The sequence below is a fragment of the Centroberyx affinis genome, unplaced genomic scaffold (genome assembly GCF_046629955.1).
Source record: "Centroberyx affinis isolate AG114_WGS23_722 - 3 ecotype Tasmania unplaced genomic scaffold, CSIRO-AGI_Caff_v1 ptg000109l_1, whole genome shotgun sequence".
NCBI classification, from domain to species: domain Eukaryota; kingdom Metazoa; phylum Chordata; class Actinopteri; order Beryciformes; family Berycidae; genus Centroberyx; species Centroberyx affinis.
Window position 1 is genome coordinate 811,640 of NW_027278811.1, and position 22,265 is coordinate 833,904.

At 42.9% G+C, this 22,265-nt stretch overlaps 1 protein-coding gene across 2 annotated transcripts; it reads right to left on the minus strand.

Annotated features, from left to right (window-relative positions):
* Window positions 1-12,818: 12,818 nt before the first annotated feature.
* LOC139649657 (zinc transporter ZIP12-like) lies at window positions 12,819-20,224 on the minus strand. 2 transcript variants are annotated; one of them, XM_071526135.1, is made up of 12 exons: window positions 19,973-20,224; window positions 18,232-18,564; window positions 17,861-18,068; window positions 17,257-17,420; window positions 16,942-17,110; window positions 16,150-16,322; window positions 15,870-16,025; window positions 15,459-15,539; window positions 13,703-13,775; window positions 13,353-13,511; window positions 13,057-13,244; window positions 12,819-12,947 (listed from the first exon to the last, which is right to left on the minus strand). In XM_071526135.1, exons 1-12 carry the CDS (start codon window positions 20,222-20,224, stop codon window positions 12,819-12,821), a joined length of 2,085 nt encoding a protein of 694 aa, XP_071382236.1. The 2 variants fall into 2 exon arrangements, with proteins under 2 accessions (XP_071382236.1, XP_071382244.1); XM_071526143.1 differs by lacking the exon at window positions 15,459-15,539.
* Between the last annotated feature and the right edge of the window lie 2,041 nt (window positions 20,225-22,265).

A 22,265-nucleotide genomic window follows, 5' to 3' on the forward strand; every position in this document is an offset into this window, starting at 1 on the left:
TCACACAGCTCAGTCACGCCGAGTGTGAACGCTGGGCTGACTATCTTTTCTCCCCCCCATCCCACCCACTCACCTCACCTCCCCTCCCCCTCCCCTCTACCCTTCCCTCCCTGACCCCTTCCCCTACCACACCTCCTCTCTCCCCTTGACCTTCCCGGTGCATTCAGGTGATTGAGCGCTGCTGCGTCTCAGCCAGCGATACACATATTCTCTCTCTCTCTCTCTCTCTCTCTCTCCCTCTCTCTCTCTCTGTCTCTCTCTCTCCCTCTCTGTCAATGTTCACTGGAGAAGATAGTGATACATGTGGCGGGGAGCTGCAGAGATAAAAGAGCGCGGCTGTGTACTTGCTCCAGCTTTACCAGCGTCTCCTCCGGCGACAAAGGCAGTCGAGCGTGAGCACACAGCATGAGGGATGGATTGAATTTCAATGGTTAAACAAAATGCCTTTTGGCTTCGTAACCGCTTTCCCTCAACACTCTCAATTAATTCATCAGTTTAAGCCATTTTACAACACACACACACACAAGTGAATGTGAATATTAAAAGTTTGTTTTTGCATTTCTTTTTTGATGAATATTAATACCACACTTCCCTTGAAATAAACCACAGGGTTTTGGATGAGGGGAGTTAATGAGGACTTGGTGCAAAACACATACTGGCTTCCAATCAACGAGTTGCATCAGTTGAATTGGATTGCTTTCATCATAAAACCTGATTTAACGCAACCCAATTCAATCACATTTGCATCTTTTGAACGAGTGCCGCTATCTCGCAATTGGTAATGCTGCCACATCCAGTAATGATGCATGTTTGAATATGTAAATTCTGTGAGAGAACAACTTGAGAACAACCTTCTGATAATATATACTAAGCACATGGATGTTGTCAAGAGAATTAGTGAAAGTGAAGATGAGTAAAATGAATAAAAATAGTTTCTAATGGTATTTATGATATTAATGACTCTTAAGATATCGAATAGATGAAATTTACAGGTGTTTTCAAAAGGAGACAGGTATAAATGGTCTCCAAAACATTATTTTTAGGTTTTAATATAAGCACTTAGCTGTGTCCTTCCCCTCAATACATGCAATGTCACCCTCATTTATTGCAGCCTAATGTATGCTCTATCTTAATACTATGCAGAGATGACACTGATGTTGCAGCATCTGCTGTACTGTGACTAAAGAGCAAGCAGTAGAAAATCGTTCGGCTTCATAAGGCAAGGGCAGCTTGTGTCCTTCCTTTCCTCTCTCTCTCTCTCTCTCTCTCTCTCTCTCTCTCTCTCTCTCTCTCTCCTTGATGCGTTTCCTCTTGCTCTTGTCAGCGCTGCTCTCCTCTCTGTCAGAGGCGCCACACAGTCATTGTGGTTTGTCACCGGGACAATAAGAGTGTGACTTCTGCTGTCAGACAGAGACGTGTCAAGATAAGGACAAAAGCAGCTCTCTGTCTCCTCAAGAAAAGGTACTCAGTTGTGTCCAACAAGTGGCTAGTGCCTGATGATCAATGGGCTTTTCCAGTCAACTAAAATTGGTTTAGCGCTTTAGTAGCTCCTTTATCCCCGCTGCTATTAGGCTCTACAATGAACATCTGAGGAACTAGTTTTTTCCACACTTTTTGCCTCAACCTCATGTACCTTCTCTTGTACTCATGGAAGATGTTTATACTGTGTTGTTGTTGTTGTTGTTGTTGTTGTTGTTCTTAACGTTTTAATGTGTTTTATGTAATTTTTTACTGGCCAAATGAATTTCCCTCTTGAGGGATAATAAAGATAAACTTGACTTGAGCAAGAAAATATTTCTCTAACATCACTATATGGAAAATGTCAGGAGGTTACACCTTTTCCCCCATTAACCAGACTTTGTAAACCAGGTATTAGTAGAGGAAAACATCTACCCACAATGCAGTTCAGCATGGTGATGATAAAATGAATCAAATATGAAAAACCACAATGTGGCACTAGACATGTCTGTGTCTGTGCTTCAGCATTATTTGAATGTGGAACCTTCAATGTAATGCGTGTATGATATTTTTCAAACACTGTATGCTGCAGTATTCAACACAGGTAGCAGGGATCGTAATGTGTTTTTTTTTTGGTGTATATACTGAGCAGTTTCTGGACACAACAACTGGTGTGTAGCCTGTTGTGAAGCTCTGGGCTCATAAGGGAAAGCATCAGTATCTATATATCTCCTCCTTGGGCATGACTGACACTCAGCCGGACATAAACCTGGCACCGTCTTTCATCAGTGTTGAACCATCTGAGTTTACTGCCAATATGTCACTAGCTGACATGTGTCTGTGGTTGTGATTGAAGGGCATCATTATAGACAGGCACTTGTGCACCTTACACAGGAAGGGGAATCTATCTATCAGTTACTCTGTCAGAGGCTGTCTCCCTTTGAGGAGTAATCATCGCTCACCTGCTCCTGACACCATGACAAATACTGTGGAGGGGCATGTCCGCACACTAAAATACTGCCTCTGTAATTTGAGTTAATCATGGTCTTTTTGGTGCAGATATAGGTCATTCACTCAAGAAACTACACTACCAGTCAAAAGTTTGGACATGCCACATTTTTCAGTATTTTAACTATTTTCCACATTTTAGAATAATAGTAAAGACATCAAAACTATGAAATAACATAAATGAAATTATGCAGTGACCAAAAGAAAAGAAAGGAAAGAAATTCACACATAGGCATCAACTTCACTATTTACATTTGTCTAAGAAATAAATTTCAAGCATTTAAGCATAAGCCTTTAGATCAAAATGGCTTTAAGAGAATGAAAAACATGTACATTCAATCAGGTGTGTCCAAACTTTTGACTGGTAGTGTACATCCTCAATGATACTATTACTATCCACTGGCAGATAGAAATCCATTGTGATCCTGCAAATAAAGGACCATGAAAAGTGATTTCTACTCTGCTAGTTGAAGGGCAGAGAAAACTCAGTCGGCCTCAGCCTCTGTCCTGAAGACATTCTCAATCAATCACAGAGACAGCAGACGCCTGCAGAAAAATGCAGGCTCTCAAGGCATGAGAGGGGGATAATAAAGGCATCCATCTTATGATAAAATAAATAAAAGCACTGTGAGCGACTTTGGATGGCATAATTTACCAGCACACAGGATGTTGTGCTATTTAAGGTGAACGAATATGTAGTTTATGGATAAAATAATGGAAGCAACGACATAAAATCCCCAGCAGTGGTTCTAGTTATTCTGTGCCTGCATGCTTTTCCTTGCATGGTTTTGCTGAAGTTCAACTGTTTAAAAGTTTACAAATGTAAGCAAATTCTAATCACTGCTATTTTAACCATTCTGAGTGATCAACTTGATCCCATGATGCATTTATTTTCCAATAGGAGCAATGTACAGGACAATAATGATGTTGACTACATGCCTCGTCCCTCCTTATAAGCTCACAGCATCTGAGATGGCATCTTCAATAGACATCACAAAAATGGAAGACACAAATGATCACTCATAATCATTGTCTTATGTAAAGTATTGTCCTTGCCCACTAGGCGGATAGTGCATCAAAATCATGCCAAATGAATACAGCCTTCACCATAATGCAGCAGGGTGGGAAAGTGAGACTTGAGTTCAAGTCAGCAAGCATCTGCTCTGCTGAAGTGCCCATGAGCAAAAGGCAGGCAGGAAAATATTCAAAAGTATTCTAAAATAAGTAATTAAATAAATTAATCAACTGCTCACCATCACTTAGGGAAATATTTGTGCTTGTTAGCTGTCTTGGACAAATGCTGGAACATTTTGGCCTATAACTAAACCTCCTTTACCATGACCAGAAAACAATAAATCTGATTTTGCCATAAGATTTGGTTACTCTGGCACTGATTATGAGGAGGTAAATACCTGCCTTCATCTGTTTTGCCACCAGATGGCAGTCTTGTGCTGCTGTTATAGCCGATTAGGTTACCAACAACGGGATGGTGGAAGTTTACAGCTGCCTCTCATGATCCCATAGCATTTTAACAAAGTGTATTTAATTCCAAGCATCGTTCCTGAGGTTTGATGCCAGAAACTATGGCTTGCCAGAAATATCCACTATTGGAAATCTATGACATATGCTGTTCAAAGTTCAGAAAAAGGTCTGCCAGGTTAATTTTACGGTTCACCTTTCCAAGGTTTCCAGTGGCTTGGACAGTGGCAGCTACTCCGTACCCCTCCGCCGCTGGTATCACTTACATAAAAACTCTGGGGTTGCCAGATCTGATAAGTATCAGAGCCAACAGGTTGTTTGCGTCACCCCTTCCCTCCATTAAGTAGAGAAAAGATAATCTGGTGGATCATGAAAAGGAAAAATGTTTGCAATCAAGGAGAGAATGAGAAGGGGTTTCCTGCCCTCACCACGCCCTCCCAGACAGCCTTTCATCACCGCGGCCACTTCTCCCGTCCAAATGCACCGAGCGAGCACAGAGAATAGAAACAGGCTCCAACCGCAACAATATGCCATGGAAAACCTGCTGCAGCGAGAGAGCGAGATTCATATCAAGCCAGGGGACACTGTCACAGAGAAGCCGAGGTGAAAGAGAGAAAGAGACAGAGGGAGGCGGGTGATAGTGGGAAGCCAAGTGCGACCATTTACATAAACAAACAGAGTGGGAAGCAGCAGGAGGTACAGCATGACATAATTCTCTGGGAGTTATGTAAATCACAGTTCGAGATACGTCAGATCCCCGCTGCTGTGTTGTTTCTAAGCAATGTGTGGATCATCTCATTCAATTAATCATCCACTGAGCCCTTAAAAACTGTTTTGGCAGCTGCTTTCATAGTTTATATTAGTTCATTCATGCATTTTTTTTTTTACCTGCTTGTTCCTATCGAGGGTTCACAAGGGGCTGGAGCCTATCCCAGCATGCCTTGGGGCGAAAGGCAGGGAAACAATGGATGGGTTGCCATCACAAGGCTTAGACAATCACTCACATTCATATCCATGGGCAATTTACATGAGTTGTTTTATTAATTAATTGATTTTATGAGTTGTTGGAGTGTTGTTGGAACAGCCATAACCCTTCAACATGAGCGTAAGGAGGTGGGCACTGCTATACAAATCACATAATCATTTGACATCAGTGAGATTGATTCTACTTTGGACTTCAGTAGAAAGAAGGCACACCCAGCGAGGTGCAGGCATGAGGCTTTTGTAACACTTCCACTTAGAAAGAAAATTCAAGTCGCACACTCTTCTCTTTTCTTTCAGTTTTGTGCTTTATTTAGCACAAAACTGAAGATAAAAAAAGCACGAAACTAAAACAGTTTGCGACTTGAATCCACTTTGGACTCAAACAAAGGAACTACAGTGTCTTCTATGCTTTCATCCCCATACTATAAATAGCCATCCACTTAATGATGTTTAATTTTGCTAATAAAAATCCATGATTAGTGCTGAAATGATCAGTCATTAATCGATTAGTCGATCGACAGAGAATTTATTGATTATAATTTTGATAATCGATTAATCGTTTTAGTCATTTATCAAGTAAAAATATCAAACATTTACTGGTTACAGCTTCACAAGTGCTAAGATTTGCGGCTTTTACTTTGAGGTTTTTTGGCTGCTGGTCAGACTAAGACATCACTTTGGACCCTGGTAACTTGTGATAGGTATTTATCATGATTTTTGACATTTTAGAGACTAAATGATGATGATTAATTAAAAAAAAATAACGAAAATGATAATGAAAGTAATTGTTAGTTGCAGCCCTATCCATGATCCATGATGCAGTTTGGCTGTAGCTCTGCCCTTCTCCCTGCTGAATCCAGAGTTGAGCTGAAGTTAGAGAGTGACCTCGCTACTCCCACGGCTGAGCGGTCAGGTCTCGTCTGGACCTCCGCTCCTCCTCCACACTGTGAACCCGCTGGGCACCAGGCCATAACTACAGAGTTTGTCTCTCGCTCTCCTGCTTTGTCTCTCTCTCTCTCTTTCAACCTCCTCTCCGTCTGCCCTCTCTCCTCCCTCTCCCTATAAGAGCATGAGTAATATGTGTTTTTTTTGTTTTTTTTCTCTCTCTTTTAGGAGCTGTTTTGTCGCAGTTGCTGGAAGAGCATGTTTATGACGCTGGGAGCTGCGATGGATCGATCACACCGTCACCCCGATGAGCCTCTCATGTTCTGAAGACGCCCACAGGAATGCGAGGACTCTGAGTCACGAAAGCAACAGGTCAGACAGGAGGGAGAGGCTTAGGCTTCTTTTGGAAAACACACAAAGCATCATTTCAAAATGTAAACATTCTTAGAAAAACAGCAATTCAGGCTGGTTGTTATACTTCTGATGGTGACAGAGGAGAGAAATGATTGTGATAAAATAAAGAGAAGCGAGCGCTAGACGAAAACAAAACGACAGATTGATGAATAGGCAGTGAAATAAGCACAGAGAGGCTTTTTCTTCATCCCATATTTTCCCAGTATGGTGTTAGTTTAACGATTTAAATAATACACCCTCATTCTTCAGTGAAAAGTGAAAATAATCACAGGCGGTGAGACTGAGCACAAGGGAGAGAAAAATAAGGTCAGACAAAAAGTGCTGTTATGATAAAGCAATTCAAAAACAGAGTATTTACGTTATTATCCAAACAGAGGAGGAGTTACTGGAAGGTCTGCTATTTCTGGGGCCCTCTTGCGGCAAACATCTAAAAGAAGATATTTCTGCTCTGCATGCTGGGGCCTCGCTGACCCTGAAACAGTACCACTCCTCCATCTCTCTCTCTCTCTTCTTCTTCTTCTCTAACACCGTCCCTCACTTCCACCGCCCCTTGTTTCTGTATAGGCTGTGTTGCGGATAGATGCGCTCTCAGTCTAATTGAGTTTGTCTGTGATGACTCAGACTGGAGGCAGAGGGGAAACCGTTCGCTTTGCCCTAACCGGAACCCAGGCCGGACTGTGGGAATGGACACCAGCTCCCATGGGTGGCAGGGGGTGGCGGGCGGATCAGGCACGACTGCAGAGCAATGCCTTATTAAGCGGCTGCTGCTGAGCTGCAACAATAACGAGGACAACAACGGCCTTGAAGCAGACAGCAGGCCAGGAGGTGCCATACTGCTCCGCTCCGCTTTCCCCCTGCTGCCGTGCCAAAGACGAGGCGATCCATGCCTCCTCCAAAAAAGGCAGAAACATCTCGGCAGGGGCGCCCATCCTTAACCCGGCCCGTCCTGTCCTTGCAGGTCCGCTCAACAAAGACCAGACGCTTTGAGTGTGTACCTCGCAGCGTCTGCTTTATAACAGGCCGCTGTGTCGCCACGCTCAAGCACCGCGCTGCTCAGAGGAGATGCCTCCACTTCAGCGGGATCGTTAACATGCTGTACCCAGCTCTGTTTACACAGGGCTTTCTCTGCAGCATCCATCTCATCGCTGATGGATGATGATGACTGAAGCTGCGCTCTTATGCCAGTTTGCATTCACACACACACACTTAAGTGGTGCATTCCTAAATTAAGCCATTACAACCAGGAGGAAATAATTTGATTATTCTTGGTGAGAGCCTTATTTGGTATAAGTGCACCTATATGGTTATATACACAACTACTGCATTATTGTCAGACAGGGCACATTGTCTCTACACACTGTTTCTGTTCATACTTCATCCATATAGTCCACAGACACTCATTCAGCGGCAGAATTTGCATTTGAGAGGTGCTGAGGCAAAGTTTAAATGTTTGAATTTAAACTGAGCTCCACATCATCGTCCTTACCTGCCGGACGAGGCTGTTGGTTGTGGTGTCGGAGGAGGTGCTGCCGTCTGAACCTTTAAATCTGCCTTTTCTCCGCGCTCCTTTGCTTTGAGACTTCAGTGTGAGAGAGGGGAAAAGAGAAGGTGAAGTGATAAAAAGAACACTATAGATATACTGTGGATATACAGGCATATTGTTACCTTATAGAAAACCTCACTGGCAATTAAGTTACTGCAGTATTATATTTGAACTATAACACTGCAGTAGGTGTCATAAAATGATGGTAATTATGTAGGTGGTCTTTAAAATGCAAGTTGTACTCTGATATGATGGGGGTCTGGAAAACCGATGCACTGAGCTGAGGTACTCCTACAGTATGTGTTGCTAGTAGCAACTGAAAAACACAAATTCATTTCAAATCTGCCTTTTTTTTCCAACCCAGTCCCCCGGGACATGTAAATCAAGCATATAAAAGGAGAGCTATTCTGACTGTTTCTTAGGAACCAGTTCTGCAGACCCATTTCTGAGCAGCCAGTGGAGAGTCTGTGAGTCCTTTAAGGAGAAACAGGATAAGGTTTAATTAACCTCAGCAAGCCAAATAGCCCTAATAGAAATAACAGAATAGATGTTGAGCGAAGGGGAAATGACAGTATTAAACCTACGATCCAGTCTTGTGTCATATTTCAAAAGTGTAAAGAACACACTTGAGGAGGCTAAATTGAATTGGCTTCTGTATGCTGGCATGAGGTGTGTAGGCAGATATTGATGTAGGCCTACATGGGCTTAAATATTTCATCAGGAAATTAAAAAAGTCAAGAGAAATTTCACCTACAGCCATGTTTAACCTGTCCAAGTGGACAGAAAAGGCGTTTTATTAAGTGGTGAGCTTGGAAATATAAGATTGTGTCTGGGTGGAGTGCAGTGAGATATTGATCATCATAGATTTGACAAACCATCTGGCAAAACTGTTATGTACTTTATATTCTTTTAAATATTTAACCCCAAAAGGTTCTTAAAAAAACACCACACAAGCATCAAGTCACATTCAACGATAATGAATGAGGTTAACTCAAGTTTGATTGAGGAAAAAGTCAGATAGGTTGAACCTTATTGTCCCAAGCTCAGGGTGTGACGCCCTCGTGCCTTAATCAGCGTCCATTAAAACTTGTATGTAAACCAATAGGTGTAACGAGATGGATAGTTAGAGGGCAGGTAAGCTTGATTTCACCCATTTAAAGTGCAGTTTCGTTGCTTAATACATTTAACAACCATAAAACGCTTTAAAATGCTCTAGATGTTGCTTGAGGATCGGTTTAATTCATTGACTTACTTGTAAAATCGGATTTTCAAGCGAGTCCATGTGTTTGTCCAGATGTGTTGCTCTAGTCTTCGGAGTATTATTCAGGACCATCACACCCCGCCGTGCTAGTAGCAGATATTCAGTACAACATCTCGGCTTGGACAAGTGTCCCGGCTGTGTCCAGGAGGAAAGGTACTGAAGAACATTTCAGCCAAGTCACAAAGTCATGTCAAGTAGCTGAAGGCTGGTATGAATGACAGAGACGAGGCGCGCCGCGCGGTCTGCAAGTTTGAGACAGAAGACTTGAGAAGAAGGAGGAGCGGCTTGTGCGAAAATGGGTTTGAAGCCGTTTTCTTCTTCTGGTGATGATGGTGATGATGATTTGAACTGAAGCCTCGGATATTATAGCCTGCCGTCTGCCACACAGTTCCTCCTCATCTGTGCGCCTCTGTCCTCCTACACTGAGGCTCTGCTCCACATGCGCCCTCATAGCGCCGACACCTCTGTCGTCTCACAGCAAAGACCAAAGGGTAAATGAATTAAGCAAGTAGCTTCACCGCAAAAATATCCGTATTACATTTTTTTTTATAGTATAGAGTCTAAAAATCCTCATTGTCTTCAATCTGCCAGTAGGAAGTAGGCTACTTTCATTTCTTGCAAATCAACTTGTTTCAACAATCTTCTTGAATCAAGTGACAACACCTCTTACAGTACCTTCAAGATACTGTCATTTGTCTCAAGAAAATTCTTGAAAAAGGTAAACTGCATTGGAAATAAGTGAAATTATCTCAGCCAATGGCAGAATTTTTTTTCACTCGCTTTAAGGAAAGCAAGATTTTAAGACTCGATAATAGGCTAGATGACTTGTTAAATGGACATTTTTGCAGTCATCATTATCAAGATAGGCCAACTAATCCCTGATTACTGGAATGTACAGTATATAAGGTGGAACCTATTCTCAATCAAATTAAATTGATAGGACAGGACGGGACAGGGCATGATAGGATAGGATAGGACAGGACAGGACAGGACAGGACAGGATAGGACAGGACAGGACAGGAAAGGACATGTTGATTTTTACTTTACTGCTTCAGGATTTATAGAAGCAAAGTTATTTTTCAAGAGCATCTGGCTGTAGACCCCTGTCCTCCTCGCTAAGTGTGTGCAAACTGGGCCATTTGTGGTATGAATGGATTTATGCGAGTCACATATTTGCCAAGACAGAATAAATGCCTCTAAAATCAGCCCTTGGCTGTATCAGTCAGGCAGAGTTTCACACAGAGAACATGAAGGTGCTGAGTGTCACTCTGCCTGCCATTCATTCAATAGATTTTTTTTTCTCTGTCAACAGAGAACTGACACTTGGATTTTTGTATGTATATACAGTGTTGAAGACTTACAGAGCATATAGTGTACCCTATCCAGTGAGGTGAGACCTCACTGTGTCCTGCAGCTGAAGTGACTCCTCTGGAAGAACCCCCTCCACTGACTCTTTCTTGTACTACCAGCAGACTTCAGATCTGAAGTTTTGTTATTCATTATTGCCCTCTAGTGGCTTCACTTGCTTTAACATTGCCACTAGAGACTAAAGTACAGTAGACTGCACAGTTTCAGAGCACCTTGCACTTCCATCTTTAGCCTCACTGAGCAGCCTGTTTCAAACATGGCATTTCTGAGTAGAAATAATAAAGATTCAGAAATTGAGCTAAACTCAAGATTGCTGCTATCCAGAAAAAGTGTTTATACAGATAAGGAATATTGCTTTATTGAGGGTTTTCTCTCACAAGTTGTATGCAGCAGGGACAAATGAGAACATGCACCGCTAAAATTGTCCCACTGCCCCTAATGTGACCCTAAATGTGGTTTTGCATCCATCATAGGACCAATAAGAACAAGTGCAAAGGGTAATTTTCAGCATCAGAACATTTCAGATCAAAGGGAAAACACTGCTGCCATTTCCCATTGTGTGTCTGTCTTAGCATTTCCCATCTTGCCTGCGCTCTTGCTGTCCTGGTGACCCAGCGGCTGAACTCTTCTGCTGAGCAAGTGAGGATGGCTGTGGATACCGACCGAGTGCCTTCACACCAACACGGCCCAGATAAAGACCCCTTCCTTCCTCCATCCATCCTGGCTGCGGTTGCCTTTAAAAGACACACATACTGTATGCACGTCAGAAAGCGTCAAGTCTTTAGTGCGAAAGAACACAGACACACACAAACCAGTAAGCCGAAAGCTTTCCTGGAAATTCCAGTGGGGTTGGCATTTCCAAAATGAGTGCAAAATTGCAAGTATAAGAGAAAAGGCAATGGACATCCTCCCATTGTTTGAACATCACTCGGGAAGCAGTAATAAACGGTGTCAGCTGAATTTTTCTGACATGATAGCCAAATAATCGCATGACACTATTTGTATAGCTGAGTTTGTGCTTTGACACTTAGCTCAGAGTGCAGCTAATTAACATACACACCTGCATTATTTGTGTTTGGAATTAGTTTAATTTCACAGTTTTCATGGTGAAAGTAAACTAGTTCAGAACGCAAATAACGCAAATGTTTGATAGCTGTTCACGCAAACTCTACACCAGAAATGAATTATAGCAAGCAGATTAAAAGAGGAACAATCTTCTCCTAAACCTACCTATTGTTTCAAGATCACAAATCCAATTCTCTGTACAAATATGTTTACAGGATTGCCGTGTATCATTTATCTCTCTATTTTATTCCTGTATTTATCACATCCTCGTCTTCCTCCACCTCCTCTCGCAGGCCCACTCTGGCCTGCACAGAGCATGTGTGCTGTGTGGGCAGGATCTCTGGAGCCTCACTCTTGTGCAGCATGGATTAGTCATCCAGGTTGGTGGATGAAGAGAACAAGTAGCTCAGGTGGGTGGAAGTGCCCTCATGCTGGATCACACAGAGACCTCAAAAGCAAAGAGCAAATGCCTCGGAGATGAGAAGCAGACATTTTTCTAAACAGGGCTTTAAAAAAATGTAAAATATACAGTGTATTTTAGAACAGCCTATATGTAACAAATTAGTATTAAAGTCCTTTCCTCACACCCGAGTAATGTGAAACAGTTTTAATAACCTCATCAAGTTCATCAGGTTTTGTATATTTGATGAGCTGGTTAATATGAAAAAATGCAAATTCACACCATTTTCCTCTCTTTTCACACTACTGTAAACTGGATGACCTTTACATTTGGCATCGCCTACTATCAGTTAGAGAAAATAACAACCAAGGACAAGTAGATTTACAATACTTTATATCTTTCTGGTGAGAAATGACTTCAAAATCGAATGATTTGATTGTCGAAGGCAACATAAATATTTCACAGAACAACAGATATGCACAATTGTACCTGATGCCGCCAAATAAGGTAATAAGAGTGTAAACTAGACATTCAATGTCCAGATGTAGGTACACCAAACATTATACAGGCACAGTACCATATGACACCTAACATACAAAAATAAATCATCACTTATAAAAAAAAAAAGAGGATTCATACAGCTAACATACATTTGTGATCCAATTCTGAGACTATGACGCCATGAAATACATCCTTATTACCACTCTTACTGTATTCCTCCCACTCTTTGACCACCATGACTTGTTAAAACCTTCTGGTTTGCACACACTATACTTGCATGAGTAAATAGTTGTGCACAGCATGAGATGATGATCAACAAGCCGATGAAAAAAAGCGAGACCAACAAGAGCATCACCAACAGTTGTTTCAGTTCGACCCGGTGTGACTGGATATGCCATACGTGTGCATGCATGTGTGTGTGTGTGTGTGTGTGTGTGTGTGTGTGTGTGTGTTTAGAACTTGAGTTCATGTTCAAAGAGCGCGAGGAGCAAAAGACAGGCCCAACCCATTAGGAGGCCAAGGTTCTGCAGGAGAAACAGGAGGCATGGTCTATTGGTCTTCACTCGAGTCATCTCTGGAAGCTGATGAAGAAGCAGGGAAAGAGAAAATGACATATAAAAAGCGTTAAAAAAACACTGCGTTAGTTCTGATAGAGTGGATGGTGAATTTAAAGAGATGACTGGCCTTTACCATTTCTACCAGTGACAGGTAGAGGAAAATCCCAGCGGTAACGGTGAAGATCCACTGCTGCACCTCCGTCTCCGTGGAAACGAACAGTCCGATGTAGAGGCCCATGAAGGCGGTCAAAGCACTGAGGAAGTTCATTAGCACGGCGTTCTTCACGGAGAGTCCGGAGCTGAGCAACACCGCAAAGTCCCCTGTGGAAACGAAAGCAGAGAAGAAGACACGTCAGTCAGCTTAGTGTTTCACTGAAGGGGAATCAAAGTGTTTTCACGCCAGGGAGAAACAGGACCGTGACCTCTCACCCATCTCATGCGGGATTTCGTGGCACAGGATGGCCACAGTTGTCGCCATGCCCGTCTCAGCGGATGAGGAGAAGGCCGCCCCCACCACCAGGCCGTCGGCAAAGTTATGGAGGCTGTCTCCCACGATTACCATCACAGCCAGCAGAGGAACCCCTTGTCCTGGGAACACAAAGGGAGTCTGTGCCGTGACTCGGCCCTGAAAGATCATCCTCGGACCGTGGAAATTACTGTCTCATGCCAGGCGACTAATTACAGAGTACATCATACAGACTGCACTGAGCTCTGTGTGTGGGTGTGTGTGTGTGTTTGTGTGTGTGTGTGTGTGTGTGGTTCACAGTGAAGGAACTTACTCTGATGTGAAGGGCTCCTCGTGCCCGGCTCTTCAGCAGATATTTCTGTACAGTCCAAATCCTCCACTGTTCCCTGTAGGTAACAGGCAATTATTTATTTAATAATTTAAATCTTCTCAACCTGTGAACCAAATCTGAGAAATGTAGAGTCGTACTTGGAGCTAGTTTAATGAAAGCAGGCTGCACTGGTTTGCAGGATTTACTGTTGACTCTTCTGGAGGTGTTTTCTTTCTCCTCTTTCTTTTCTCATCCAAAATAGCACAAATGATAGTACAGTATAGTACAGTGAATTGGAAAACAGGTTCCAGCTCATAGTTTATTAGGAAAACAGGCTTTCCAAATTAGGGTACTGTAGCTGTATATTAATCAAACTTTTGGACCTGTCTTTATCCCCGAAATTAGTATGAACTGGACATTATGTATGTGATTCAACACATGGATAAAGTGCTTTCTGCATTATTCAACACTGCTTCTCGTTCTCCCACTGCCTACATGTCCTGTTCCTTTACTCCCTCCCACACCACTCTTCATTTCCGGTTATATAATAGCGCTGTGGGAAAAATTGGTCTCTGTGAAATTAGAAATTATACATAATATATCTAATGACTTTCAAACAATTTGTGAAGTGTGAAAATTGATTCGAAATGGATTCAATACCTGGCATCATTGCCCAGATAAACATCATCTTTCTATTTCTACTGCAAAAATAAACATATGTTCTTTGTCATTTCTTTTATTAATATCAATCAGATGATCAAAGTGCTTTACCCCATTTTGGCCGTTTTGACCTATTTTTACCTTTTACTGCATAGTCCTTCTCTGCTTACTGTGTCCATAAATTACATTGGTTACTGTAAAGTCCCCAAATTTGTCCGAAACTGTGTCCAAATTGAATTAGGTTACTACTGTATAATACTGTATAATACAGGGCTGTGAGTATGCACATCACACATCATCATAGCACATTGGCTTTTCGTGTTCCCACCTACTCTACAACCCTCATAATCTAATTCTGTCTTTTAGGTGATAATGAAAATCTACTGTAAAACAATTTAACACTGAATTTGTAATGTGGAGGACGCAGAGAAATGGTATAACAGCACTTATTATTTGAACGGGTTGAGAGATTTTTCCTTAACTATTCTTAATAATTTTGATCAGCTTTCTCTTTCCAACAAAAAGCTTTAAACCATCAAAAGGTTCGTCTGTACAAACAGATCTTCAGAAAGTGGGTGCATGTCTATTATACCCTGCATGGGTCCACAGCTTCTTTTTAAGTTTAGTTCGTGCCATAGATGAATGCTGTCATACCCCCATTCATGTGTCTAGTTTGGGAAAACACTTATTTGTTTTACTTTTCAACACAACCTATATGTTTTTTTACCGCATATTGGCAGGACATATGTTGTTATTAACTTATGGAGAGAGGGTTATGAAACCTACTCTACCTACTGAAATGAATGCTGGCATGGAAATAAAGCACATTATGGGTTACTGCTACAATTATAAGTCTTATAGAAAGTACTACGTGTAAAATAGTTATGTTTAGTTAAGGATAGGAGTCATTGGGTTTTGGAAATATTGACATGTGAATTCAGATACATAGTATTTGGAATCAAACTCTTTGTTTGTTGTGTTGAAAAGTAAAACAGATGTGTATTGCTCCAAACTAGACACACAAATGTGTTGAAATTGCAACATCGTTTTAAAGACTGCAGTGTTCGTGTGGTCCAGTGTGGGCAGTGCGGAGACTCACCAGCTGCATGGTGGAGATGGACTTGCCCCTCTGCGACTGGCCGTTGCAGTTGAGCTCGAGGGGAAGATCACTGGAATGACCCTGCGGACAGACGAAAAAGAGTCATCAGACCTCCGCTGCTCCAGAGGCCACCTGGCACAACATTCAGCTCTGCATAAGTTCAGCCCGGGCCACAAGGAAGCCATCCGCAGATACGCACAGTCATGACAAACAATGGCTTTCTATGGAAAACTGGAGTTCAACCTCTGGCTAGATAAACTAAATCAGCCTGTAACTTTGTCTAACAAATAAACCTAAGCCCTGGCTTGATACTCTAGGGTATAAGCATTTTGCTGTCTGTATAGTTTGTTACGTCATTAACTTGATAAAGGCTACAACTGACAAGGCAAAAAACCAGAAGTGAAGTCTTACATGGCCGTGAGATGGAACCACAAAGGAGAAGATTCTTTCAATGAGGAAAAAGCCATAGATTCCAGCGATCATGCCCAAGATCTTCCATAGATACTCCTTTCCCTCTGTAAAGTGCTCATCATGATGACTGTGGCTGTCGTCGTGGAGGCCAAGGATCTCCAAAGGAGACAAGGAGTAAAAGAATGAGACATTTACTCCACAGTCAACACACGCCCTCTCTATACATGGCATTGGACTTTCACTGTTGCAGCAGGCGGTGCAGTGGCTCTGTGTCCTATACCTGTGGTATGAGGTGCAGCAGGGCGTCTCCGGACAGGGTGCCCACCGCCAGGCCCACAAACAGCTGCAGGATCAGGGTGTAGGTTTCCTGACATGAGTTGAAGAAGATCAGGCAGATACCCAGCATCGAGCCCACTGTGATGAGCAGGACAGCAGCGGTGCTGTAGCCATACTCTGCAGAGGAGACAGATTTGAGATTTAACACCCTACTTCTTGTCCACAAATAAGTGTATAAAATGTGACTAATTGTAAGACAACAAAACACAAAAAAAGAAAAAGGAAAAAAAGAGAAAACAGTTATTCCTTTCCTTTAGACACCAAAAACTTAATCTCACATGGACTGCATTGTTACTGCTGTGGATAGCATGTAGGGACACAAGAGGATTTTATCGTTACTTGTAGCTGGGCAGATCACTTGTATAACTGAACAACTGCATGACCTCTTTTTCACAGACTAAAGCCAGCAACTGGCTTACCACCAGTGTCTATTTAGCGTTCTAGTCTTTATAACCAGTTAGTTCATAGACAAGTTCCAACACAATTCAAGGAAAGACGGTCATATATTTGTGCAGAAAAAAACTGCACAAATATGCGACCGTCTTTCCTTGAATTATGGTAAAATGAATTAGCTTTCTTGAACTGATTCTTGAACCCAAAATTAAACATTTTGCAGAAAAGTCTGCTCCAAACCAATAAACAAAGTCAAAAACTGGTTGATTTGGTTGCATCTATACTGTTGTCATTTGTTACAATGGGCTGTGGAGAGGAACGTTGATGAGGTAAAATGTCTTACTCTCAAGAGCAGTGGGTGGAGATGTTGTCTTTTGCTCTGTGGACTCACAGGCATTGCCTAGCAACTGCTGAATGATGGCTGGACAAATTTGTCTGAAGTGCTCCTTGGAAATTGGTAAATGAGGATCCAGAGCAAAAATATCCACCAACTGATTGGCTGAAAAACATACCTGGAAAAAAAATGACTTGGATGAGTAGGAGGCCTTCCAAACCAACTCTTACCCTCCTGGGATTTCATATTGTCATGCAGATATGATGTGATTATAAGTGCAGCATAGTCTTCCAGACCAAATCAGTATCTTTGTCTCAGCCTCACCTGTGCCCAGGCTCTGCTTTCTCCCCCAGTCTCCTGGATGCAGCCGTCCAGCTGGTGCCCCGCCCCTTTCTGACAGTGCTCAGTGAAGCTCCGCCTCACCCTGCCGTGAGAGTGAGCCGCTCCTTCTCTTCCTACTCCCAGCTGATGAAGCAGCTCCTCTAAATCTAAGTAGACAAATCATGGCATCACCACATTGGAAACACACGCACCAGGTCAGATTCATCCAAGTTATACTGACTTTGACTTTGTTTATTCATGCCATTGATAAAAAAAACAAAAGTAAAATGATAAAAAGACAATCTTGAAAGAACAAAAAAAAAAGAGGAATAAGTACTACAAGAGGAAAAAATGCAAACCTATGCATGTGAAATAAAAACATGGGGCTTATAAAAACTAGTCAAAATAAACAAACAAAAAAACACAACAATGATGTTATTCATGAATAGGGTTTCAAGGCCCGTACATATACTGATATTTTTGGATTGAAGCTGCCAATAGCTGATATGTTTTGCAGGTATTTAATAATAAATTTGACCATTTTCATGTAAAAACAAGTTGTTTCCCCCGAGTATTTTATTCTTTGCAGGGTGGGAAATGATTTTACCCATAATCTGGAGGTTACTGGTGCGATTCAGGGATTGGAAGATGTAGTCGGTGAAGAAGGCGGGGGAGGGGAGGTTCCTCCTCCTGAAGCAGTGGCCTTGCAGGATGTGGCTGATGATGGCCGCTGCCAGTTTGGACACAGAAGACGCGCCTGCACCCGCACTGTCTTTTACACTAATGTCCTCCAGGAGATGAGTGGCATCAATACACTGTGGGGTCATAGGTGAAATGATCAGGTATGTACTAGTCTCCACCTAAACTCTGTCTATAGACTGAAAGGCTTTATTAATTTTTAGTTTTGATGAGAGGGGAAATTTGGATCAATGCTGTTTAATAGGGGATAGATCTCTAGATAGATAGGAAATCCCTTACTTGTAAGTGAGATGAGGTAGAGGTGTCTTGGTTGGGAGGGTTGTAGTACTGGTTGATGAGCTGCAGAATACTCTCTGTTTCGTTGGAAGACAGGAATCGGTTGTCCTCAGTTGGGTGCAGGTTGGTGAGGGCTAAAAGGTAGAACTGGTAGTTCAGAGATGAAGAGGAGGGGGTGGAGGAGGAGGAGGGGGAGGCGGCGTTTGAGACACACAGGTCTTGCATGTTGATGATGTAGTACAGCAGAACGGTAGAGACCCGCTGGTAGTTCTCCTCAGTGAGGTACGCCTTCCCATCATCCTCCAGCACAGAGAGGGCTATGTCGGGTGTCAGGCACTGTGACAAGAACGAGACCAGGCAAGGAGAACAGAGCACATTTAGGCAGATATTTAAAGTCCCAATGAAACAGCATTTTGGCTTCCTTAATTTCACGTATTTCCTGCTGAAACAGGATATTAGGGCGGGACATAATGCAGGGAAGGATCATTCAAAGGTGTAAACCAATGGGATATCAGTTAGGGAGAGAAAGGCAGTTTTATTTGATCGGAGGGGTGGGATTGTTCAAAAAGCTGTGATGGTTTTATTGGTTGGAATTTGTATTTATGCCTACTGGTACACAATGAGGTCACCGCTAAAGTAAAGTAATTAATAAGGATTTTGATGTAAAAATACAGAGAAAATAATAATACATTTTTAGGCATTTATTTTTAAATAGGTGTATATTATGTCATGGAAAACTAGCTAACAAGGTTTCACTGTGACATTTCATTATGACTTTAAATGGTGGAAACTTGTAAAATACAGCAGCAACCAGGAAATAACTTTCCCTGTTGATAAGATTAAACTCATAATCAGGATTATGTCGACCAGTCATCAGCATGTGAGTATGGAGTGACTCAGAGAGTGACCTTACATTTACATAGCAACACATGTAGTGGGCAAGAGGTCAAATGTTCAAGTGAATATTTACAAATTTTGCCTCTCTCCTCCTAGCTTGATAAAAGGCCTATTTTCCCCATGCACATACTGCACTGTACCACACTGAGCCTCTTGGAAAAGGACTGGCTTTGTGCTGCGTTGCGGTGAGTTGAATTCAAGCCCAATTAGGCCCACACACAAAAACACAGAAGGCTGAGAGAGTGGGTGAAGCACTATTCCTTGTAATACAGTGCACTATTCAGCGAAGACGGACTAAATGTCGAAGTTGTTCTCTTAATTCCTAAATCTCACATCAGATGAGAGTTCCTTTCACGGCATAGAGCTTGACACACAGGAATAATCCCACTCCCGGCCCACCTGCACAAACATTTGAAAGCCAAGTGCCTCTAACGCCATTCGACTGTATGGAGTTTATTATGTCAAATTGAGGGATGTCTAAAGCCACTCAGCATGAATGCCCCATAGAGGTCAAGGCCTTAAGCCTCCACACACACTCACATTCCAGCCATAACAAGCAAGATTGCTGGAATAGCCAGGCAGGAATGGAGCGAATACATAATACGCACCAGACATACTGGATGTGAAAGTCGATCTTGTCGTAGGTGTAGGAAACAGGGAATCTTAGTAAAAATAGCATCTCAGAATCAAACTATTAGTACAGCATATATATCCTACCCTCACTTGCATGTCACTGAATGCATTTTTGCATGTGTGCTTGTTATGTATTTGTCTCATTAGAGAGTTACCATGTATATAAACCCACTGACAGCTAGACCTGTAACACACAGAGAGATGTAGGCCTTACCTTGTCACAGACGTCCTGAGAGGTGCCAATCCGCTCTGCACAGCGCACAGCGTGGAGGAGCGCGGTCAGCAGGACGCCGGTGTGGTTCTTGTGGAGCTGAGGCTGGGCGTCTGTCCCCACCGGCAGGCCCAAGGCCCTGAGAGCCTGCTGCAGGAACCCCCTGTCCTGCCCTTTCACCTCCAGGACCCTCCCCAGCAGACAGAGATGCAGCAGCAGCAGCAGCAGAGGGGAAGCGTTGCTCCTAAACCGCATGTTCCTACCTAGGCCCTCCAACTCCCTCACACTCCCGGGACTGGCTAAGGGCTTGACAGGCGGTAAAGAGATGAGGGAGAGAAAACACAGCAAACGGAGAGAGAGAGAAAATGCAGAGTGAATCAAGGAGGACGAGGAGAGAGAAAGGAAAGTTGCTGAAGAAGAGGAGCGGATGTGTTCTTGCTGAGGGAGGCGTTAATAATGGGCCCGCCTAATCTAGTGGAGGACAGCAGGAGGGCTTGGTGGGCACCCTTCAGCTGAACTAGCCCTTATAGCGCCGAACGGTCAGCCAAAGCCTGGGCCCCTCAGTCCACAACAAAAGGATTAGTGCAAGCAAGTGAGAGAGTGCAGGGGCAGGGAGAAGGGGGCATGAAGGGGGAGCAGCAGATTGTAGGGAGAATAATTGCTTCGTATTGAGAAAACTTACAGTATGCAAAGACTGAAATACAATGCAGGCACAAAATGACATAATGCATGTTTTGGGAAAGGCATTGCAAGCTATGGGACAAAGACTTTTTAAACTCCTGGATCCACATCTAAAACAAAAGGTTACTAGCAGTGCTGACTGAGGGAGTGCTTTGCATAAACATCTCCTTTTGTATTGAAATTGAAGAGCGTTTTGTTTTTAAAACTGTAAATTTTCACAAGTGTCTAAACAGTGAGTGAGTTTCCATATTAAACAGCATCAACAGTCCCTGAGCAAGATCTGAGCTGATGTAACAGCATGCAGTATGTTGACTCTGAGCCCCAGAAGCCCCATAAAACACTGGTGACATTCAAATGGAAGGTTTGCTTATTCTGTATGATCTCTGAGTCATCAAGGATCAAACGCACATGCCAACGCTGCATCTGCTTTTCTCGCAACACTTTCCAACATCCTCCCACCCACACACTGTGCACCCTGCATGTCAAACCCGGCACCGCAACAAGAAGACAAAACCGTGCACTTGTTGAAAAATCCTAACAGTTACTGCAATGCCCCTGATAGCACGGATGAAAAAAAAAAGCATGCCAGATGAAGCAGGCCTACCTACCGTTCTTCCCTCTCCACCTCTCAGCCGCTGTTAACTAGGTTTGTTTTCCTCCTCGGGGCGGAAAGACGGGAGATTCGGTGCTCGTTTGGGGAGAATTCCTGGGCATTGGTGCTATTGGTAAAACCCTCTTATGAGAAGTAAGAATTGTGTAAGCTCCTGAGGATTAGCTGCGACAGCCTTATAGGGCTGTGGTTGCCATGGAGAGCGCTGCCTCATTTTCAACAATGAGACTACTGGGAGAGTGCGGGCTGATGGGGGTGGCCATGCAGGCGCCGGTGGAGGTGATAGATGAACGCCTGACAGAGCTTTGTTTTGAACTTGATCATATTTGACCCCCCGCCCCCTCACTCTCCTCCCTTGGACGCAGCATCAGAAGCAGCATCACATGTTTTGGAAGCATCATAGCTGAAAATGTCATGTATTTTTGTTGATTGTGGAGCCTGTTTTTTAGCCTTTAGGTGTAAACCCATTCTCTCTTGTTCTCTGTTTGGTGGTAATGAGTGTCTCAGTGTAAATCGAGGGGGTTTTAGTGAGTATAATATGTGAGTCGGGTAGTAAATTTGAAAACAAAAAGTGCTTTATCCTTGAGGTTGTTACAGTAACAAGGACTCTCCATGTGTCACTGTGTTGCAGGACCTGACAGGTTTCACTAAGTAGACTGGAGGAACTGTGTTTCCTTTGTGCCGGTGGACGAGCTCAAAGCCACTCAGGACGTTCCACACAACTCTTGTGCTTTGGGCGTTTTGTGGTCGTCATGGTAACCTCTCTCCATCTCTTTCTGCCCCCATTTATAAATCTACCGGCCTCTTTAATAGTCTGTCTCGGATGACAGTGTGTGCAAACAGACCTGTAATGTATGGCTCTCTAACCTATTATCCTGTTTACCTCTTGAATTAAGTGTTTTAATTTATGATGCAACTCATTTTGTTATCACCACAGTTCCCACCAAATCCATGATTATCTAATCTACAATCTATGGGGAAAGGAGTAACAAAGAGACCATTCAG

What these genes read in the sequence shown, in the direction of transcription:
- LOC139649657 (XM_071526135.1), bottom strand. Translation starts at nt 20,224, where the DNA reads ATGCGGTTTAGGAGCAACGCTTCCCCTCTGCTGCTGCTGCTGCTGCAT. An exon ending in AAAGCAGAGCCTGGGCACAG is followed by an intron (nt 17,111 to 17,256) that starts GTGAGGCTGAGA and finishes TTTTTTTTCCAG; the next exon opens with GTATGTTTTTCAGCCAATCA. An exon ending in GAGGAGCCCTTCACATCAGA is followed by an intron (nt 13,512 to 13,702) that starts GTAAGTTCCTTC and finishes TTGTGTTCCCAG; the next exon opens with GACAAGGGGTTCCTCTGCTG.